Here is a 24,364-nt window from a genome sequence, read left to right as displayed (position 1 = left end):
AAGCAGGGTCAGGTGACATGGGAAGAATAGGAGATGCTACTTGCCACTGTAGGGAGAAAATTCATGTGGCCAAAGCTCAACTGGAGTTGAAGCTAGCAAGAAGTGTAGGGGACAATAATAAGAGTTTTTTTCAAATATATTAATGGCAAAAGCCAGGTAGAAACAACATTGGTTTGTTAGAGGATGTGGACGGTCACCTCAAAACAGAGACAAGGAAAGGCAGAGGTGTTTAATGCATTTTTTGCCTCTGTCTTCAACACAGATGATGGATCAAGGGAGTCTCAGTGCCCTGAGCTGGAAGACCATGGCTGCAAGAATGATCAAATCCCAGACCCGAACTTTTGTGGGATCTGCTTCTCCAACTGGATTCCTAGAAATCTATGATGTCTTATGGCATCCTCAATGAGCTAACTAATGTTGTCACAGAACCTCTCTTGATGATTTTTGAGTGGTGGTGGGAGACCAAAGAGGTCCCAGCTGACTGGAAACTGGCTGACTGGAAACATCATCCCAGTTTTCAAGAAGGGTATGAAGAAGGACCCTGAAAACTACAGACTTGTCAGTGTCACTTCAGTGCCTGGTAAAGTAATGGAAAATATTATTCTGGGAAGTATTGAAAAACACTTGGAGGACAACACAGTCATTGGTCACAGAGAGCACAGCTTCATGAGATGAAAGACCTGCTTGTTGAACTTTCCTTCTACAACAGGGTAATCCATCTAGATGATGTAGGAAAGAAAGATGTAACGTTTTTGGACTTCAGTAAGGTGTCTCTCACAGTATCCTTCTGGACAAAATGTCTAGCACTCGGCTGGATAAACACATCATGGGATGGGTGAGCAATTGGCTCAAGGGTCATAGTAATAGTAAATGGTTAGAGTTATACTAAATGGGGTGATATCAGGCTGGCATCTGGTCACTAGCGGGGTTCTGCAGGGCTCTTCAACATCTTCAAAAATTACTTAGACACAAAACTTGAAGGAATAATAGTATTAAGTAATTTTGCTGATGACACTAAACTGGAACAGCTGTTTAGTCCTTTGAAGGCACAGAGGCCCTGCAGAGAGATCATGACAAACCAGACAGATAAGCAATCACCAAACATATGAAGTCTAACAGAGGCAAGTGCTGGATTCTGCAACCAGGGCAAACCTGGTTGTGTATATAGACTGAAGAATGAGATGCTGGAGAGCAGAGCTGCAGAAAGGAAACTGGGGATCCTGGTCAATGGCAAGTTGAACGTGAGCCAGCAGTGCCCTGGCAGTCAGGAGGGCCAATCCTGTCCTGGGGGGCATCAGGGACGGCATCACAGCTGAGCAAGGGAGGGGATTGTCCTGCTCTGCTCTGAGCTGGGGCAGCCTCACCTCCAGTGCTGAGTGACACAGTATAAAAAAGACATTAAGCTCTCAGAGGGTGTAAAAGGTGGGCCATAAGGATGGTGAAGGGCCTTGAGGGGAAGCTGCATGAGGAGCAGCTGAGGGCACTTAGTCTGTTCAGCCTGGAGGAGAATGAGAGGAGAGCACATTGCAGTCTGCAACTTCCTCATGAGGGGAAGTGGAGGGGCAGGTACTGATCTCTTCACTTATGATCAGTGACAAGACTTGAGGAAACAGCATGAAACTGAGTTTGGGGAGATTTAGGGTAGATATCAGAAAAAGGTTCTTCAACCAGAGGGTGGTTGGGCACTAGAACAGGCTCCCCAGAGAAGTGGTCATAGCACCAAGCCTGGCAGAGTTCAAGGAGCTTTTGGACAATACTTTCAGGCATGCAGTGTGATTCTTGGGATGTCCTGTGCAGGGCCAGGAGTTTGACTCAATGATCCTGAGAAGTCCCTTTCAACTCGACATTTTCTGTGATTCTGCTCTAAATTCCATACACAGATCCACACAGCCCAGACCCTGCTGGACTCACTGAGAGACAAGCATGCAAAATGAAATGCAGTTAGAATGACTGCTTGTAATATTTAGGATTGCATGCTTGTTATCTTCCATACTTGGTTCATAGTGTGAAGAATAAATCTTGTAAGAGTTCAGTTTTTCATTAGGATAATCTTTGTCTGTAATTTCCTTCTTTGGGAAGGATAATTCAGCTTTATATAAACATATTTCCTCTGCTATCTAAAGTTGGTAAGAATTAAACCACTGTATAGTTTTAAACAAATACCAAGTGATCTGTGAAAAAAGGAAACCTAAATAAGCAAACAAATAAACGTTCTTCATAAATCCATTTTCCTTGAACTCTTTTATAAATGTTTATGCTATTTCTAGTTTGTACTTAGGGCATATGAAATGTAACATTTGCTCTTGGTCTAAAACCCTGGTTAACTTGCCTTGTTGACAAGTGCATTGGATAACCTAACCTTCATAAATAAGATTGAATAAGGATATCACTCAAAAAAGGATAGGGTGGAGAACACTTGGGAGAGTGATATGAACAAGAGGAAACAAGCAGACCTATTTAAAGTCACTGCTTGTCTCCTTTTGCTGAAGAAATATGTTAGGTTGCAAATAGAAACACTAGAATTAAAATTGTGTTTTCCTTCCTGAGTAGAGAGAAGGGTTTCTTGACATATTTTAGATGAGGTCTGGTTTTTTTTTTCAAATTGTTCTTTTTTTTTTTTTTTTTTTTTTTTTTTTTTTTTTTTTTTTTTTGAGTAATGCAATCACACTAATCATGAAGTCCTGGACTGGAGACTGGATTAACTCTGGGGTGTGCAGTATTTATCATCTTGTAAATACAGTTTCACCTATCTGCTAAAGCAGGAGGAAGGAGTCAACTGCACTCCAATGGATATTGGGTCACACCAGCATCAGGCACTGAGCACTGCCTTTAATCACACGTCTGTGGTACCATGCAAAAATATGTGGCATTTTTTGTTTTCTTTGATCAACTTCCTCAGCTCTGCATGCCAGATGGAAGGAAAGGGAACAATTTAAAGGACTCCTATTACTGTCCTCTCAGAGAAAATTTTGTGAAGGACATTACTGGATTAGGCTTTCCCTCATTTTTTTGCCCCTGTTCATTATGAGGACAGTTCATCACATTCTGATCAGTGTTTTGCAATTTCAGTGGGCTGCTAGCCACACATATATATATATATATACATATATATATATATATGTATACATGACCATTTTCAGTACTAAGACATTTGGTCACAAAGTAGCTTCTAGTAAATTTTCCAGTTACCAGTCTAATACCAGGGGATAGTCTGTGCTTATGGGATATAGGTGCTATTCAAAAAGACAATAAGAATCTGCAAAATCTTTTGTAGAAAAATATACCAAAGAGAGTAAGGATGGTGCTGGGTAGGCAGTGTTTTAATTTGATAGTGTTAAGTTTTTTCTATTTGATAAAAAGTAGAAAAGAAAGCATTTCTTAGAGTTTACTATTAAAAACATTATATTTTGACATTTAGTGTTCAGTATTTAAAGAGGTTCTCTCCTACTAAAAAAAAAAAAGAAACATTTTTGTGTACTAACATTCAGCTCTTCAAATTTGGTCCCAGTTAAATATGTTCTTACAAAATGATGATTTTATTTCGGATTTTCTAAACTATGCAGAGGTGATATGATTTCTATCTCTTTTTCAAAAGCAAGAGCACACCTACTGATAGAATAGCAGCTCCAGTCCTGGGGTTGTTTGTAGCTGGATATAGATGCAAAAAGTACCAGCATTTGGTGTTATTTTGAAAAAAACTTAACTCCAGCAAAATGCCATCTAATCATTTTATTCACATGAGCCAGATGAGGGGCATCACATCTCTTCTAACACTGTAGCTAAACTTAGACACAGCTTATATCAATCAGACCCATAACTTCATGTTAAAATACTTAAGTATTTATAGGAAAAGATGGGCTGAAAACTGAAGTCAGCATATATTAGAAAAACAGTAATAGGAAAAAAGCTTTGTTGTTGTCAACCAGAAAGCTGAACCACATATTTGATCTAACAAAAACAGATGTGCAGGCACTACTGAAGGAAGTGGGGCACCTTTGATCTTCTGGCTTCTGCTGCTCACTTACAAAGGACAGTTGATTCCATTAATGAGGCTTTTCTAGTTTATTGGGTTCACTGATTTTATGCACCCAGAGCAGAAGGGAAATTGCACTACTCTCTAAGAAACCACTTTGATATCTTGTAAATACAGAGCTATAAAGCACTCACGTCACAGCCTTAAGTGCGATACCTTTGTAAACAGCTGCTATGATTTCTTGATATTTAAAGAGCGTGAATGGTGAGGACAGACGTAATGCACTGTTAGATGAGCTGGTCTTTGCTTATCTGTAAGGAATGAACTCAGGTGGGAGAAGAAAGAAATAATTCTTCAGAATGAGTCAGAATAATTCATAATCATTTTTGCAGAAAACTAAAGCGAATATAATTTCTGACATACTGGGAAATGCCTACTCAAATCAGAACAGATGGCTGAATAAACTAATGATACCTAATTTACATAAGTCAAGGGGGTCCGACTTACTACTGTTAATTACACTTATCAGTATAGTATATTACATGTAGTTAGCTCACCTAGTCACAGGATTTAATGAGACCTATAAGACCACACACAGTGTCTCAAATTCATGACAGTCCTGACATGCATACAAAATACTTTTTGAAGACAGTCTGCCAATTTTAAAGTTCAGAATTTTAAAGACACTTGCAGAGCCTCAAAGGTCATTCTCTCAGCAGTGTTTTTAATATAGCAACTGCTAAGAAACTGTGAACAGTCATGCCAAAGACAGATAAAATAAGGTTCATCCACTTCGCTGTTTGTTTAGTTTACTAGCTATTGCTGAAATAGATGGGTTATTTAGGTTCTTGGTTTTATTGCTGTTTCACAAGGTTTTACAGAAAGTAATAAGTTAAACAGTGAGCTCCTTTCATTTTCTTCCAGTGAATGTCAATGCTGGATGAATTTTGTTTGTGTCTTGTGTTGTGCATGTCATTTTAAATTTTGCTCTTGAGTTTCTCTTTTCACTCTTAATTAACAAAACTGCCTAATAGGTATGTCTCAACAGAGAAGTTTGCTTTTCTTGCCTTTTTTTTCTTTCTTTTTTTTTGTTTTGTTTTCTGTTGTTTTGTTTTGTTTTAACCGATAGTGACATTCCACTTAACTACAAATTATTTAACACTGCAGTAATATTTAAAAATGTGCTTTGGGTTAAAATTAAGGTACAACTGGCAAACATATAGAAAATTACAACTCAGAAAATTGACTCTAATTCTCCTGGAAGTCTGTTTTGTGCCATACAGTGGAATTATATTTTGACTATAAAATTTGATTTTGAACACCACTTTATGCAAGGCTGTCCCAATCTTTAAGTTCTCATACCCAGTGAACTGTGGATGCATTCATTTTTATACAAGAAAATCAGTAGTAAACCCATCAGCTCACCCTGACTTTTTGGGGAAAAAAGCAGAAAACCCACCTTCATGCTTGCCTGCTTGTAGGCTAAGAGATCAGAATTTCATTAGTCTGTCTGTCCCCACAGGGGGAAGAATAATGTAAGACTGGGGCATAGTCACTACCAGCTGAGCATGTCTGTGACTGGCTGTAAATATTCAGCAGTTTTATTCTCTTCTTAAAAGAAGTTACTCTGCCTAAAAAGCTGCACTTCCAGCCACTGCTACCACTGCTCATCCTCACCTTGAGCAGAGAAGGATAGTTTCCAAAGCTGCATGGAGTTTCACTGGTATTTCTATCAATCTGTTGAGTTTTAAGGGACCTCAAAGAAGCAGAGTATTGAGCACTGTTAAAAGGGCTCAAGTGGGAGTGAGAATAAAGTTGGAATCCTTCTACCATTATGCACACAAAAATGCTTCTGAATTAATTTGTGTAACAGACGGTAACTAAAGGACAGAGCTATAGATAAGCATTACAAAATTTCCTCTGCCCTCATGTGAGATGAGCTCTCTGGAGCCGTGGCTGTACTCATATCCTGCACACCTACACTGGGAGCAGACTGAGCCGGGGGAATTTTTATGGGATGATGTCACTACATATGCATGTTGCAGGAAAAGCATTAAGAAAGGAGGTCCTGCTGAACAGCATGGAATTTGCAAGGAACACTCTTCTGGACAGGGTGGGCTTACAATAGCTTTAAAAGGTTGAAATTGCTGAATGTGCAGACTTTTCTTCTTTGTCTTTTCTTGGACAATTGCATTTCAGAGTTGGAAGTGTTATTCCTGCATACATAGGTGGAGCACTGGAATGGCAGCAGAACTACACATGGGACTTTATTAATTCTGGACAAGAGAAAAGGAAGACTTGCTCATGTATTTTGGATCACTTCTAGTGTTACTATCACTTTGCTATTGAGTATTCGCTATAACTCCATTAAAATTAACAATGTTCTCTTTGACAAGAAAACCAGTTCAGCCACAGTATGGTGCTTAGCATGCTTCACATTGAGTCTATGGGAAAAGGAAAAATACAGTAATTTCACGAATACAAGCTGCAGAAATTTGACAAAAATTTTGGTGGAAACCCGGAAGTGCGGCTAATAGTCGGGGGCGGCTAATATGTGAATAATTTTCTGACATTTACAACCCCAGACGTGCCAGCCAGGGCGCCGAGCCAAGCACCTGCCAGTAAAAGCCGGCATTCCGCGATTGTTACAGTGTTACTGTGTTGCCCTGGCTCCCTGCAGGCAGCACGGGGGACGGGGAGAGAGGCGGGAGAGCTCTCTTCTTCCCTCCTCTGCTGCAGCCCAGGGGAGAGACGGGGGGGCCCCGCGCCGCCATTGCCGCGGCTCGGAGAGGAGGGGGGGAGGGGTGCGCCACCATTGCCGCGGCTCGGGGAGCCGACGGGGGCCCTGCGCCGCCATTGCCGCGGCCCGGGGAGGACGAGGGGGGAGGCGCACCGCCATTGCCGTGGCTCGGGGAGCCGACGGGGGCCCTGCGCCGCCATTACCGCGGCTTGGGGAGGACGGGGGGGGGCTCTGCCCCCGCCCTCCGCCGCCGTGGCGGGAGCAGGGGGTGCTCCATGCCCGGCCAGCGCTGCGGCGCGAGTGGGGCGTGCTCTCCGTGCCCGGCCGGCGCCGCGGCGTGAGCGGGGCCGGGGCGAGCGAACCCAGAGGCGGCGGCCAGCCCCGAGTGTCAGCACCGGGCTGGGCCACCTGGCCCCGTCAGCAGCCCCTAGCGGGCCGAGCCTGCACAGCCTTAGTTGAGCCAGTAAACCCCCCGCCATGCCGCGGTTCTGTTAGTATTTGGTAACTTTGTTGCATGCGGGTCCTCGCTGCGAATGACAGAGCGGCTTATCCTCTGGTGCGGCTTATTTATGGACAAAAACCGAAATATTTGCTAACACCCAGAGATGCGGCTTATACTCAGTGCGGCTTGTATTCGTGAATTTACTGTATTTTGGAGTAGGACTTCCCTGCAATATTCAACACACCATATTGGATCATCATATGATGTTCCCAACCTCAATTAAGCTGTGAATTATATTAATAATCCCTTAATGGTGAAGGAAATTAAAATACTATTGAAATTGGTGTCTTGCTAATGAAAAGGCAAAGTTTATTTCTGCTTATCCCAGTTCACCAGTTCTGAGTATTAATTATTCTGTACCCATAAAATAAGTACTGTTATGTAATGTATTGAGCTTTTTAGTAGCATGATTTCACCTAGTAAACAAATTAAACATCAGAGGAGGGGACAAGTGTGATTTTTTTTCTCATTATAAATTAGTTCTGGTATACTGATTTATTTGTGTTAGTCATAAGTACAAGAAGTGTTTTCAGGATGATGACACAAATTACTCTGAGACTAGTTTTTTGGGCAGGTTGCAGACGTTTCATGAGAAATTTTTTGAAAAGCATTAGGCAAATGGGAGAGCGAGTCTCAGACAGATAAGATTCGGTACAGTACAGGAATTTTATTTCCATTTTCTCTTTTTTTTTAATGAGTTATCCATCTTCTGTTCTAGCTTTCTTCCAAAAGCTGTGCTGGGGCACCTCTCTTCTAAAAGCACCATGTTTTTGCCACGTTCCAGGAGGGGCCAGATGTCTGATGGCAATTAAGAACCTGAAATCAAATCCAGTTTTATGGGATTACCCATAAGAGTGATGATGACCCTACTTGCTTTCCTGCTTCAAGACCAAGTGCCTGTTTTCACATAATGAAATTTAATTTCATTATATGCCAACATTCACACAAATAGGAAGAAACGGGGAACAAATCCATGTGGAGACTTCAGTTATGTTGCTAAATGTATAGGAGAAGGGGTTTCTACTACTCTCATGACTATTTAGAAGCATGTAAATAATTGAAACAGAAGATAAAAAAGCCTACACTTGCTGGGTATAAAATGCAGTTTTTCAAGAACAACTATAAATTAATTTTTGTCCTGTGGAGCTATTCCTGTTTTTCATAAATTCCTCTTATACTTCTGAATAGTATTTTATTATTTCTCATGCTTTCTATGAATCATTAATGGTAAAACATTCAGGTGTCTAATCTAACCTTATCTGCTTTGAGAATACAGGAAAATATAAATAGAAGTTCTGGTATATTCCTATGTGTAACTAAACATCTGTGCTGCAAAATAAATAACAATTACAACAAAAAAGTATAGATGTACAGAACAGTAGATTTTAGTAATATTTTAAATTTGATGCCATTTTTGTAGCAAAGGTAACTGCACCTATTTCTAGCACTAAGAAACTGTACTATAGTCATCTGTGAGGTTTTTTTTTTGCTATTTCTTTTATGTTACCAGACTTAACATTTTAATGGAACTGTGTTTGAAATATAAAAAATAATCATAGTTTCTAATATATTTAATTAAATAATTTCTTTAAATACTCTTCATTATTTAAAATAAATTTCCCTGGTGGTCCATCTCTTTCTTGTAACACATTATACAGTATGCAAGCTTTCTGCCATTCAGAAAAATAAGTCAGGTTTGCTCATTGCTGTGAACCCCCTGTCCTAAAGCAAAATTTAATCTACAGCACTGTCACTCTATGGAGAGATGTATAAGTTGGAGTGTGTCCAGCACCTGTTCCAGGCATTGCATGAACACATGGTGCTGTCTATCCTTGTCACAAACAATCTTCTACTTCATATTGTGAACTGGCCCCTGGCAGAAAACTGAAGTGGTGGGAATTAAATGGTTGGATGCACTGAAGACAAAGCAAGAACCAGGATAAAGGATCTTAAAGTGGACATAGAAGAGTTAAATCCCTGTGAGGATTTCCCCAGGTGGTAAGTACTAAAACCTCATGTTTGAAATTACATCTTGCTGTGGTAGCCCCAAAGAAATGGAACCAGATGTGCTCATCATTATCCACCAGGCCACCATGGCAAGCTAATTTTGCCAAATAGCCCAAATATACACAAAGTCATAATGACCTTTAATTCCTAACAGCTTCAGTAGATCTTATTAAAAGCAGTGGTGGGCTCTCAGGGATCAGAAACTACTGGTTTCAGCTTTCAAATGGGCTGTGTGAGGATGCTAACCCCAATGACATTACAATATAAGATGTCTTATGAGCAAAAGAAGTATTATAAATAGTACTAATTAAAACATGGAAGAAGAAGATGAACCCATGGAAGAAGTAAGACAAGTTTCTTAGCAATCATTTTTGCTTTCTGCAGTCTGAGAAAAAAAAGTAAAGAGAGGAGATTGTCATTATTTCTGTTCTTAAACACATAGGTCTGATGGATGATAGAACAATATAGGAATTCAGATAGTGGGATAGTGAGAAAGGAATTAGGTTTTATGGTAACCCATAAATGTTGCAATGGCAGTAAAGTGTAAGCGTACATGTTACAAGAATTTTTACTTAGGTTTGCTAAATCATTTCTACTTCTCGTGGTAGTTGGAAAGATTGAGAAATGTGGGCTATCTTTTTATTGGTCTTTGAAATCTCATCAAAATACCTATCTTCAACACACGGATATACTGCTGGACTACATTCTTTCCTCAGTGAAGTTATTGTTGCTTGCACATCAGCAAAAGTCATTACTTCTGGTAAGTCAGAAACTACAGTAGTTTCACGAATACAAGCCGCACGGATTATAAGCCGCACCCCCGGTGCCTCGACAATGTTGCTGTCTTTGTCAATAGATAAGCCGCACCCCGAATATTAGCCGCACTTTCGTTCGTCGCGAGAATCCGTGCGCAGCTTTCACAAATTGGCCAATTAGTAACAGGATCGCGGCATAGCGGGCTTTACTGGCTCGGGGCGGGGCCAGGAAGGCTCGGCCCGCTCATGGTTGCCGACGGGGCCGGGTGGCCCAGCTCAGCACCACGGCTCGGCGGGGCTGGCCGGCTGGTGCTGCCGCCGCCGCCGGGCTCGCTGGCCCCCCTCTCCCGTCAGCACCGCCCCGCTGCCGCGTTCGCTCGCCCGGCTGGCAGGGCTGCCGCCGCCGGGCTCGCCGCCCGCCCCGCTGCCGCTTTCGCTCGCCCTGCGCCGCGCCTCGCGAGCGCCGCGCCTCGCGAGCGCCGCGCCCGCCCCGCGGCGCTTTCGCTCGCGGCGGCGGCGCTTCGCGAGCGCCGCTTTCGCTCGCCCCGCCGGCAGGGCTGCCGCCGCCGCCACGCTCGCCGGCCGCCCCCTCCCGTCTGCACCGCCGCCGCGTTTCCTCGCCCTGGCCGGCACTGCAGGCCCCCGCACCGCCGGGCTCCCCCACGCTGCTGGCCCCGATTATGCTGGGCTTCCCCCGCTGCCAGGCAGCCCCACCCGCCGGCCTTCCTGCTTCTGCCATGCTCCCCTGCACTGCTAGCCCCAGTTCTCCCGGGCTCCCCCGCCATGCTGGCTCAGGCTCTGCCGCCCTCCCTGCCCCGCCCTGCTGGCTCAGGCTCTGCTGCCCGCCCCCCACACTGCTGGCCCCGCCTCTGCCAGGCTTTCCCACCTCTGCCGGGGCCGGCCGGGCTCCAGCTTGGCTTGGGGCTGCCGCGGGCTCTCACTTCCGTGTTGGCAGCTTTTAGAATTTTGTTAATAGATTAGCCGCCCCGGAATATTAGCCGCACTTCCGGGTTTCCACCAAAATTTTGGTCAAATTGGTGCGGCTTGTATTCGTGAAATTACTGTATTTAAATTTTCTGTAAGGAGAAAGTATTTCAATTTGAGATCATCTAATTTTATTGCTTCACATCCAATAGCCTGTTACAAGATACTTATGAAATTTCCCAATTTAAATTCATTAGCAACATCTACAGTTTGACCAACAAATTGAGTTGTTTAATTTCTAACCTAATATCTCATTTTTTCCACTTTCACTGAGTGTCCCTTGTTTTAACTGTTCTGCATATTCAGCTGCAGAAAAAAGTCCCCAGAGGATTCTGACATAGATGTACACCAGTCAGCTTCAGTAAGGTTAACATACTGCGGAACATAACCATGCACATACTTCACTGCACTATGACAATTCTAAGGGGTACAGAAGGAGGTTGCTTTTGAAATTATATGAAGTGAACATATGTAATATTTTACTATGTCAGGTTGCAGGCCAAACCCTCAAAGCCTATAGATGACAATATACACCCATAAGAAATGGAACTGATTTTATCAAGTACTTTCAAAGGACAGACTCAAACTGAAAAGTGGCTTCTTGAAAAAAAAGTTATCTTAAAAGCTGCCATGGCTGGGAAATAAGCCAAGGAATCTGTGTTTCTACAATACTTGTGCTGATGCCAGTGATAAATATTTGTGCAGTCATTTTCCCTCCTGCTTGAAGTATCTGAGTGCTTGCTTGAGGGTCCTAAAAGACTACAGATAATTTCATCTTCCAGTGAACAAATGGCTCAAAATCAAATTATAGAGGTTACTGCTAGAGTATGAAAATTCAGAAAATAGATATCTGAACTCATAAATTAAAATTAAACATAGAGAATTCTCAAATATGCAAGTTACTGTGTGAGATTTTATGGGATTTATAATGTAGAAGGTTAGAGCTGATGGTCATAACATTCTTTTTGGCCTCAGAAAAGGAACTGTGGCTATTCCATATGATCTGAGACACAAAAAGATGAACTCACAGTCAACTTGCAAAGAGCTTTCAGGGAATTCTGGATTGACCCCAACATCAGATTTAAAGCCAAGGAGCAATCTTATTAGAGGACCTAAAAAATTCTGACTATGAGATTATTTTTGCTTAAGGATTCTTCGTATCTCATTCATTTTATTGCAGAAGTCCAGGAGATTAATCAACACAGCAAGAAGCATATATATATATATGTGTGTGTGTGTATATGTATGCCCTGTATGTATGAATACCTACTAGACTGAAAAAACCATATCGAAACATGGTCTTCCTTTTCTTTGTTGATACAACTGTGAAAAAACCACTCTAGTTCTGGCTAAGAGACTGAATGTCAGGATTTTATCAATACCGTAAGCCTCGTTAGGTTTTCAGGCTTCTAAAATGTGTGCTGCACAGAATATGGTCAGCACTTCTGTATTAGAAGTTGGAGTTGTGGATATGTCCATTCAGCAAATTCTTACAGCAGAAAAACAAACAAATTCATCAACATAAAGGTCTGATTGCAATCCTGTTTGTCTTCGTTCTCCACAATCAGAGATTTTTAGGCAGTACCTTTTCGTGTTAAGAAAAAGACAAGAGTTTTTCTTCTTCGGGTCTGTTACATGAAATTCTTTCACTGTGTCATCAATTAAAAGCAGAAGCAAACAAAATCAGTATTCTTGACTTCAGCAACTGTCTTGCAAAATTATTAACCAAGGTTTCTCAGGTTTTTGAAACTACCAAACCTTCAGTTTAGTCTTAACTGTCTTATAGCAGGATCACTCAAATTTATATCTCCCCCAAATTATTAAGCATTCTTAACAAACTAATTGATAGTAAAGTAAACCCTCTCTTAATTAGGTTGCTCAGTAAAGTTGCTTTCATCTGCATTGACAAACGTTTTGCTTTTTGCCTCTGTGTGGTATTCAACAAAAACCAGGAATATTTGATGAACTGATCAGAGGAAACACCATGGTAGATGAATCTCATGTGCTTGAAGGTTTAATTTACCATCTTTAAATGAATGTGTTTGGGATGAAGAGAACTAGGCATCATAAGAGCTAGTGTATCAAGGTAAGCACAACGCACAAAGAAGTTGTGTAAAAGAAGATGTTATACAAAAATCTTGGATGGGAGTGAATTGCTTACTTAGCCTTTCAAAATCATGCTTTCTTTTATGTATTTCACAGATAGCTACCTGGAAGGCTATCGGATTAATGAACAAAGTAAAAGTGAAAAATACCATCTTGTACATTCAATGATGTATAAACTATACATGAGACAATACAAATTTGTTTTCCTCAATCTTATGGACCAGCATCAGTTTAAAATTTGAGATTTTTTGCTGGCAGTGACTGGCAGTTACAGGCAGTTATCCATCAATCCCTTCTTGCCCATGGCTCATCAGGGAAGGCCAGTTGCTCCCTCAGCTCACATGGCAGATGCTTTGCTACTGCAGGATGGATGCCAAAACAGAACTTCATCATCAAGTAGCTCTTGCAGAAACTCTGAAAGAATGCTGTGAAATTGAGCAGAATACTGATAAAGACTTAAGAGCCTTTTGGAGCATCAGCAAATAGCTCATCTAAAACTGAACAGCCTTGTATTGGTTCTGTCTTACCTCTCTGCCAAATGAAATTTTATTGGTACACAAGAGAGACCTCAAAATGTGAAAGAAGACATTGACAAATGTGACAAAATGTGAAAGAAAAGCAGAATGCAGATTTCCTTTTTCCTTATGCTTCTTCAGCAATTAGTTTCTATTAGTTCAGATCACTCAGAAAAGTGTGCCAAACTCTGGTCTCTATTTGCGAGAAACTGCAAAACACAAGACACTCTAATTTCTAATACAGTATAATCCAAAAGCTACAGACATGGATGGGCTCTATTCTATTTTCACATGAGAGAACACAGGAAATTAAAGATGCGTCTGAAGTCAAATCACAAGAGACATGGGTGTGAAGTAGGATGAAGTAAAAAAAAAAAAATCGTATATTGTAACACCTTTGCACATCTGGTCACAACTTTTTAATACATTGCTTTGAAAATAGCTGCCCAATTATGTATTTGTGCTACTGTTATTTTTTCTGCTGCCCAATTAACTGCTAACCGACTGACTGGTTAGCTGTTATCAATTTCTCTTGTTCTTTTTTTTTTTTTTTAATTTTACCAATTGGAAGTAGAATCTGCGTAAACACTTCTCTCCTGTTATTTTTATTAGGTACCTCTGTATAAGATTAACACAGATATGTGCACCCTCAGACAAACACATCAATAAATCCAAAAAATAAACTATACTGCTAATTGACCTTCTAACAGTCTGGAAATGCTGATATCAATGAGCCAACTCCAGTACAGGGAAATACTTCCTGCACTGGGATAGTTTGGCCCATTTTTTGTTTTCTGCAAGCTGGTGAACAGGGCAGTGGAGAAGGAAGTTCAGTGGATTGATAAGTTCTCTGTCTGTGCTGGTCTGAGTGGCTGCTGCATTATTTTGGGGACATAATACACACTTCTATGGATTCTGATTTTACCTCCTCCTATTGAGCACTGACAGTGATTGTTTAATAAATTACAATCTCTTCAAAATAGGATTTTCTTGATCTCAAGATCAAGATCTTGATCTCACAGTGCTGCAACATTTAGTGAATAAGGGTATTGATCAGTCAGGCAATCAAAGTACTTGAGTACTTTGATACTTGAGTGATGTTTCTCTCTGATCCTCCTCAAAAATTTTAAGTGCATGGCTACATAAAATGCAAATGCAAGTTTAGTAATTTTTTTAATATTCGCTTCAACCTCTTAATAGGATTTACATTGCAAGGAAAGCTGTTCTGCCAGTATTAGTTCTATTTTCAGTCATAAAAAGCTGGAGGAACAAGTCTTTGAAAATGGTTTAAATTCTTATAAAAGCAATCCTATAATATGTAGAGAATAATAATTTGTAAAATTATCAAATATAAGGCCACAGAGATACTATAGAGTTTCTTGGATCTGTTGGGATTTTTTCCTTTTTTTTTTTATTAACTGTTTGTTGCCAAAGAATTATTCAGTGAGCTCCTAATGTGTAGCCTACAATATAAGTAGGCTCCCTCCTGTGTCTGCTCCAATAGTGGCATTCCCTCAGAGTAACAAATATTCTCTATATGGCAATTAGGTTTAGGCATGATTGTAAATGCAAAGTTCACAAGGTTGCCATTAATATTATCTTACATCCTCATTTCCTGTTGTCTCCATAGCTTAACATGTTTACTTTTAAATTAGAACATAATTAGCAAATCATATAGCCCATTTTTACTGAAAATAGCAGCTTGGTGAAATGCTTCTTATCATCTGGGGCTGACCTTCCCACAGACTGCATGTCCTGGAACAGAGTACTGTAATAAGAGAAATCAGTTATTTTGGATCTAGGCCAAAGACTAATTTAATTTCTCTGGCTGCCCCCCCCCTTTCCAGCTCTTCTTCCCCCTCTCTCCAGTGACACTCACATATGTGAGTTGGAGTTAAGAAGTTGCAGTTGGTAAACAAAACAAAGACAAAACTGCTAAGAAGTTAATGAAAACATCAGTAAGTCACAGCATCTGGATCTCATCATCCACCTCTGACGTAAGGAAGATGTCCAGATGTTAGCAGAACTGTAGCAGTTGAAATATTTTGTGAGCAAGACTCCCTCCAAGCAATCAGATGCAAAGCAGTTCAGCACTTTCAGCAGTTTTTAGGAATGTTTCAAATATATAGTGGTCTTTTAGATGTGCAAAATGTGCTCAGTGCCGGAAGAATACACAGGAGCCGGGTCTGGGAATTGTGAGCCTCTGCTTTTGGTAAGTGCACATGAATGTTCAAAGAGCTGGAGAAGATGAGGCCTCCTCCTTGTCTGTCATTAGCATAGACTTCTAGCAGAGACAGAAAGCTGCTTATCTTGTGGTATCCAGTGTTTAAGACTAGAGTTTAACAGTATCCACAAATGATGAATTACAAAACTGGGCCTGGAGAGAGCAGACCATAATTTTCATCTTTCTCACTCATTTTTAATACCCATTTGACAATATGTACTGCACACAAGCCTTGCATGCTGAAAAGTATAAATGATGAGGCTGGTTTCCTAACAGGTGGTTGCCAGGTGTATTGCATTATTCCTTCCGCTCCTGTCCGAGCTGCCTGATGGAAGAGTGATATTTTTCTCATTTAGGTGCTCATTCTCCATGTGCAGAGTGACAGGGTTGTTCAGTTCCTCTTGGACATCATTTGTGGATGGCTCTGGGTGTGCCCCCTTCCTCCTTGACCCATGCTAATAAAAAATCAGTTTGGAGTCCCCAAGAAAATAGTGAAGTTATTTCTAAAAATTCCTAATTGCTGAAGTGTCCAGGGACTGCATTCCTCTGCACATGTCTAAAATCTCAGCCAGGACAGGACATGGGCTTGCTGGTTGAGCGCTGCACTCCTAGAATTGACTGCAGGAAAAGCAGACCACTGAAAAAAGAGTGTATTCCCATAATCCTCTCCAGCTGTTGCAATTTGAATGCATGAGGATTTTGTAGCAACCACTTTTACAATATGCTTGGTATACTATGTTCTTACTGTAAACTTGGACTAAACAGAGCCATTGTTATTGCCTGATTACAGAAATGATGGTGGAGCTCCATGAGATAAATGTTTAAAATTTCACTAATGGAAGAAAATGGGAAAGTCATGTATAAAACTTTCCAATTGTCCAGTCTCCCAACAGTGCAATTTAGCTCTGTTGTATGAAAATATCTATTACAAATAGACAAGATGACAGAGTATGCACGCATTCTCTTCTCTTGAGAGCTCCATCCTCTTTTGGTATTAGACTTCAAATTAGAAGCAGGAGAGGGCTGGAAACAAGACATTCCAGTAGCTGAAAATAAACACCAGTTTCACACTACAGGCACTTACAACCTTTCTGGCACTTCTCTACATTTTCATATAGAGAGCAAGAAATTATGAAACAGAATACGGAATAAGAACCCAGTCATTCATATAATTCCCAATGTCATTTTGAGTATTTTGACTGAAGGACTTTGCCTTGAATGAATTATAGTCATTCCATGACAAAAACACCAGTGCTGAAAAAGGCATACAATACTTTTGATATCTTATTGGAATTTAGTGTGGCAATATTTTCAAAAATTAGATAAGTATGTGCTATTTATGAAATGTATTATTTCTGGTTGCATTTGATATCTGAATTTGAAAGATGTGAAGAATAATAAACCACAGGAATGAAACTCAAAAAGTCATGTTTTCTCAAAAAACATGCTTATGCTATAAGCTTGTTTAGTAATTATACAGATAACAGCAAAGCTTATGAGCACTCTCAACGGGAGGGAACTGTATATGATAATGATATTTAAACATTCAACCGAAATAAATTATTTGTGTGTTTTGCACTGGATATGCTACACTTGATTTATTACAGATACAACTACTTTCTGACAATTGTTATTTATTGTTTTCCTGTTTCTTTTCCTTAAATTATGGTCTATTTATGTATCAAACCAATAGCTGATCATGCTCTACATCATGGTAGGTGGCTATGTTTAGTATTTATATAATAGTCTGAGTAAAACACCAAACCCGTAGGAGATTGTCTCCAGATTGGGGGTCAGTAATTTCCTAAAAATGCTGATAGAAACTAACAGTGATATATCTGAAGCTGTATATCAAGGGTCTTGGGTTCTGCTACATATCCATTTTTTAAGACCTTATTTCACCTACACACACTGTAAATCTTTCTCCAATCTCAGAACAAAGCAAACACTTCAAGAAGTAATTTCTCTTCTGCATGAGCATAAATTTTGGGGACAGTTGAAATGTGGTGCAAAATTCTTCAACTTAACTTGGGGCTTAAAAAATTTCAAAGGGTAAAAATTCATTTATTTCCTTCCTTTACTTGCTATAGATAGCTACAGGCATGCTTTGATGTATAAGCAATATCTTGGAAATGTTTAAGAATTATTATATATATATATAATTACAGACTGCACAATCTGTACATGGGTATGCTTTAAGGCATCAGAGATGAGAGGAAAATACAAGAGAAAACAGCAAATATAAATCCACTGGAAATACAGGGATGTTGATAATGAAAACAAATGAAGCATGAACAAGAACAGAGAGTATGTAGCAGATGCACACAGCGTTCCTTGACATGTCCTGCAAATTGATAATGGCCAGTAGAAAGAAAAACTTAAATAATGGTATAATTCTAGCTAATCATCATAAATTAAAGAATTAAAGGTCTACCCAAAAGGTCCTGCAGTAAAACTTTTCATTAGGAGACTCAAAAATAACCCAGCCTGGACCAAAACCATGAAAACTAGATGAAAATTGACTGATGGTCTTCTAAAAGTAATCTAAATGGAAATTAATTGTTTGATGGGATTACTTTTTCACCAACCCCAGAGTTCCCTCTGTGGCTGTATTTTTAGCAATAACTTACAAGGACATATATAATCTTTCTGGATGATTCAAGTAGTAGCAAAGTAGACATAATGAGAATTGGTCTGTAACAGATCTCAGAAATTCAGTAATTTTGCATTTTTTGACAATGAACATAAAACAAAACCAAGAAAAACAATGGTGGCAAAAGACCACTTAAGTAGCCTAAAAGGTACAAATTAAATTTATTCCTGGGGTAAAATACAATACTGAGAAAGTTAACTTTAAATTATTAAAAAAAGACAATTAAATATGAGATATGGTAAGTAGGTAAAGAAACAATATAATTTCAACTAGAATAGCTGAAATTTTATTTTTAAAATTACCCAATAAAAATTTTTTGCTTCAGACTTTCAATGACTAAACTACTGCAGCAAAACTGTCTGTAATTCACCAACCTTGGACTACCTACACATTCTTTTTTTTTTTTGTCTGCAGTACCAGAATTTCAGAAGACAATGTAACTTTTACACCATAAAAAGACCCTTAATTTAAAAGAGAGACACATTAGTAGTTATTTGTACTCAATGTCTGATCATGCATTCCAAAAAATGCTGGTGAAAATGAAAAAGCCAGGATCTTTACTCATGCTGAATGATGCACATAATGGCTCTTAGTACAATGCAAATAAATGGGTGATGTAAATTCAGACAACAGTGAAAGCACTAGGAGAAATCTGTCTAAAATGTTTTGAGGGTTTGTGCATTTGAGAGCTGAGAATGATTCTTCCTGTTCTGTGAAAGCTCATTCTGAGCTGCTGCCCTTCATGTGCTTGAAATCCTGGTCTCTTTGGAAGGTCTGTCCACTGAGGAAGACAGAATGCTCTTCTCTTCCCAGCTGAGGATGTGGTCTGACATTAGTAAGGGGAATTAACTCAGAACTCCAAAGGAAATACATCTATTTCTTGTGAATGCAGTAACAGGAAAAGTTACAGTTTTCATATTGGCCATTTACAGGCTTTGTCAACTTCAGTCTTCTCTCCTTAGTCCTTATTTTTTGCTGTTCACTCCATTACCTGTTATCCAAATATTTTCTCATCTCTAGTGGGCATTTTAGATGTCCCAGAAATTAAAAATATTTAATGATTTACCTAGTGAATGATTTTCCACATTTTAAGATCACCAGATATGACAATATACATGTGTCCAGATGTCCTTTTTCTACATGAATCAAGGAGGATTAAAAAAAAAGGTGGAAAACCATGACCTGTGCTGTTATGATGTGACTACGATGAGCTGCAGCTCATTGTTCCTCAGGATAGGTATTTTATAAATATATACCATATTTATATGCTATACCAAATTTAATTTATACAACAGTAACAGTATACCATAATATGGTATCGTAATACACCATATTTATATGAGTGTGCTCCACCCCAGCTGGCTGAACCGCAAGGACAGGCAGTAACTCCGGCCTGGCGTTGGGGTTTGAAAGCAACATGAGGATGCTGCTCTACAGTGCCCAGCACAGGAGAGCACACAGAAGTGACCTGAGAGGGCAGTCCGCATTCATTTGCATTCCTTTACTGCATCCACTCAAAATCAAAGTGTTTTTAGCTACAGTCATTTAGTTCCATACAATATTAACAGCAATTTTAACAGCAATTTTAACAGCATCTCAATTATTTTTGACACCTTTAGTACAGCACTATTGCTCCCTTTCTTTTGTGTCAGTAAGGCTATGTGATCACAGAATCCTAGAATGATGGAGTGGCTTAGGTTGGAAGGGACCTTAAAGATGATCTAGTTCCAATCCCCTGCCATGGCCAGGGACACCTTCCACTAGGCCAGGCTGCTCAAAACCCCATCCAGCCCTGTCTCAAGCACCTCCAGGGACAGGCAGTCCACAGCCTCTCTGGGCAACCTGTGCCAGTGCCTCACTACCCTTATAGTACAGAATTTCTTGCTAACATCTAGTGTAAATCTACTGTCTTTCAGCTTAAGTCCATTACCACTTGTCCTCTCCCTACATGCCCTTGTGAAAAAATCCTCTCTTCTGATTTCTTGTAAGCTCCTTTTAGATACCAGAAAGCCTTCCCAAAGTCTTCTTTTCTCCAGCCATTCTTATCTAATGGAAAAAACGTTTTCCATGATATATTTCCTACTTCGGAAATAGATAGTACTCCCTGTTTGATGATTATATCAAATTACATTTCATGAAGTGGTATTTCTGTGTGCAGGCTGGAAGGATTTTTTTGAAGGCAAAACATTTACTTTGTCTTGAATATGCCATGAAGAATGCATATTTCAGATTTTCTTCTTTCTTTTGCAAATAATGTTTTTTTTAAAGGCGTGTCCTGATAACACAAATTGCTGATCTAAGAGGATTTCTTCTTCCAGTGTCATGACCCTTCTTGACTATTTTCAGGTGGTCAGCAATTTAAACTGCTGATATCCCAGAGAACAAACAGAACAGCAACACAACTTGCTGTTTTGTTTGTCTTCCTGAATCATGAATGTTTTCTGGAATACACCCTGGTATCTACTCCAACTACATGCTGTAATTCTTACTGGGGGTTTAGCCTGACGATTTTTACATTTTCTGACTGACAGCAGCTCAAATATACTAGTGGACTGACAAGTCTACATCACCAGCACAGCCTGGAAAATGGAACTGTCACTGTTTTTAAGGGTCCTGTAACATCTAAGCCTTGTATTGATAAAAACTGTGATGGCTCATAACCAGCTGCCAAGTAGAATGAAACCATGCCGACTCTTATCAGTGCAGCTAAAGGGGCTAAAGGGTTCACGTTCACTCCCCATTTCTAGGAATGTGACAGAGTCTCCAGAAATATAATTAGCAGTTGTTTAGCCTCCAAATATTTGATAATCATATGCAAGGTTAAATATATACATTTATCAAGTTCTCTTTGTATCCTGATAAAATCTGCATACTTTCATATGTAGGTCACATTCTGAAGGTATAAATTACATATCATTATTTGCTTTCCTATGTCAGCTGATGAGAGGGAAACAATTTTATAGAAGACAGTTGGTAGCAGTTGTATGTGGACACAGGCCAGAGGTACTTGGAATATGTTGATGCAAATGCCATTCTGAGCTTAATAATAAATCACAAAGCTTACTTCAAAGCATTCACATAAACATCTCCAGCAGGTAGAATGGCAATGAATGTCAGGGTAAACAAATGTCCAGCTGACCAGGCAACACGCAGATTAAACAAAGGCTGACTTGGCTCCACTGGCTTCCCTTTTATAGATTTGTGTAACATCCATGCCTTTTCACTCAGAATTTCATTCCTCTCAGTGCTTCTTCCAGTGGAGTTTCAGCAACGTCCTGAGCATCAGGACCTGTGTTGTGACTGCTGCTCCACGTCCTGCAGCGGTTAAGGCTACCAAAGAATCCCAGTTTTATAACACACATTTGAGAGATAAAGTGGACTGTCTGCCCAGTTCTGTTTGCTGTGAAGAGAGGTTAATGTCTAATGCTCTTATGACACTGCCATATTTGTGATCATCTACAGAGCACTAAAGTAAATATGGTGCCCCCATGTCCTGTGACCATGAGCTTTTACTGTAAAACAGTGGAAAGCTGAGTTCCTCTGGCTAGGAAATTCACTTTCCTTTGACATCTGTGGGAATAGGCACAGAATTAATCCAGTCACTTATACGAGTGGGCAGGACAAGGTTTTTATGAGTAGGTCAATTCAGAGCAGATTTTTGCCCATGTGTTTCTTTATAGGCAATGGCTACTCACTGCCTGATTCCCCAATGTAATCAGTTTTGGAACCAGTGCTCAACCAAATGTTGGTTATGCACTTAGCTACTCTTATTTCTCCAAAACGTAAACGCAGGAGAGTGATGTAAAAGTTCAGTTTACATTAGTAAGTCATAAAGTCTGCCTCTTGGTCATCTTATCCTTGATCTTATCATTATTCACATTTCTCCTCCCTCCTTCCCTCCCTCTGGAGTAAACCACCCCCACTGTTAGTATACAAACAAACCAAAATGAACCCTCTGGCAGTCACACCCATTGTGCATTTCTGCTGCCTTTTAAAAAATCTTTAAATGCTGCAAAATAAAAGTAACAACCCCAGCAGTGTGAATGAGAAGCATTCATCTAACAGACAATAATATAAGAGAAAAATAAAGTGAGTTAAATTATCTTCTTCTCCAACCCTCTGTTATGGTCTGTCCTGAGTTTTTGAATATTTGCAAGTCAAAATAAAAATGTGGAGTGAAACTACATAGCTGGCTGGTAATTTATATCTCAGCAGCCTAGCTCTGGCATACCTGACACTCACTTGGAGCTCACAGCACTGAAATCCTTGCCAGAGGAAATACCAGTAATTGCTCAGTCCACAGCCCAGATATTCCAACTGACACACTCCTTGGCTACAAAACGCTCCGTAACGCTACTCACTGAAGCACATCACAGTAAAGCACAAGGTCTGACCTAACAGCAAAATAAAATGCTTCAGCACACTTCAGTCTGAGGAGTTTGTGCCATTATACCAGACCAAAATTCACTGCTGCTTCTCTTTTAACCAAAATTTGTCTCATCTAGTTAGAGGAGCACAAACAGTTCCACCCTAGGCACAGCACAGATGTAACATGACACACAAACAAAAGGCTGGAGAAATACTCAGTGGCTACATCGACACATATGCAAATGATACCACTAATTACTGTTACAGATTTGGATCCCTTATGAATTTAAAATATCTTTTTGTAATGTCCTTCTCACCTGCCAGTCGTCTGTCTCTCGTGTTTTTCCAGATAACATCCAAGGCTCTAGCAGTGGAGTCCCTGATATGATCACTAAATGATCTCCTCAGAGGGGCTTTCACCGGGTGATGCATAATGCAGATCGATCACACATCCAGGTCAAACTGCTGTAGCTTAGCCCCAGGAAAAAGGGCATTCTCTGCCCGGGGATCTGTTTGGATTTCTCTTTGCCAGGCAGGCAGGTTGTTACTTTATATAATTTGTCATCAGCCTTGTGGAGCTTTTCCTTGAAGAGTCAGGCATTGCAGTTCTCACTGCGGATGCAGGAAAGCTCAGACTGCAGCCAGCCTACTGGAAAGCTGCCAAAATCTTACATCTGGAACAGTTTACAAATGAGCTAACGATACAGTCATTTAGATTTGGGGCTTTATTTGTGGATATCTATAGGATTCTAGCTTCCTGTTTAATCAAATAACTTACCAGGCACATACTTGCATGCTCATTTATTAGGATAATATTTCCCTGCTTAGCTGATATTTAAGGTAATCTTTCATGTTTGGATATGAAAAAGGTAAGAAATAGAAGAGAGATAAAGTAATTTTAAATATTTAGAGGTCAGGTATTTTATTTTGTTACCAAAATTTTTTTGCATTTTACCCTAGTTAAGGCAGAGAATAGGGCCCAATTCTGAATTCCCTATATTTAGTACTTCATGACGATGCAATGAAATGCTGGAAATAAAATAGTGAGAGGAAAAGGGGAGATAATAAAAAAGGAGAGGGAACTAAGCCTCCACATCATTGCTGAGTGGAAAGATAAGTTCCCACATGAAAAATACTTACGAATGTAACTGAGATTAACTGTCACAGTAAATGAAGCCATTTGACCTTGCTTATTTTGACCTTTTAAATTGATAACTGTGTCCTGTGGCTTCCCTGAGGGAGAACAGGAGGAATAAAAGAGTGCCTGAGACTCTTTCCCTTTTTAATATTATGTGGTAATGTGGGAAGAGATGAGAGATGCCAGTTTAAAAACCTGATGCCCTCCATTGTATGGGAAGGAAAAACTGTTGGATAAAGTTGTCTTCATGTTCATTCTACAGGTAGTCCTTAATTTTTTTTACAGCAACTACAGCTACTAATATTAGATACCATTATTTTCTTTAGAAGTATTATCATTAAATTTGATTAACTTCTCACAAGGTTGGCATACAAAGACCAAATTACAGAATTGTGAGTT

At 39.9% G+C, this 24,364-nt stretch overlaps 1 protein-coding gene across 8 annotated transcripts in view; it reads right to left on the bottom strand.

Moving 5' to 3' along the window:
* The window catches only part of DLC1 (DLC1 Rho GTPase activating protein), a 279,555-nt gene that overhangs the window by 77,479 nt on the left and 177,712 nt on the right, over window positions 1–24,364 (bottom strand). The window contains exon 1 of one of the 8 annotated variants that reach the window (XM_033060566.2): window positions 23,145–23,464. The exons of 6 other annotated variants lie outside the window; for them this stretch is intronic. In XM_033060566.2, coding sequence (XP_032916457.1) covers window positions 23,145–23,259 — 115 coding nt within the window. In that variant the 5' untranslated portion in view covers window positions 23,260–23,464. Of the gene's footprint in view, window positions 1–8,008; window positions 8,032–23,144; window positions 23,465–24,364 lie in introns of those variants that run through there. One more of the 8 variants, XM_033060568.1, reaches the window with a different exon arrangement.

Source organism: Catharus ustulatus, chromosome 5 (assembly GCF_009819885.2).
Source record: "Catharus ustulatus isolate bCatUst1 chromosome 5, bCatUst1.pri.v2, whole genome shotgun sequence".
NCBI lineage: Eukaryota > Metazoa > Chordata > Aves > Passeriformes > Turdidae > Catharus > Catharus ustulatus.
Note: the sequence above shows the minus strand (reverse complement) of the source record. Positions and strands in the feature narration are given on the sequence as shown.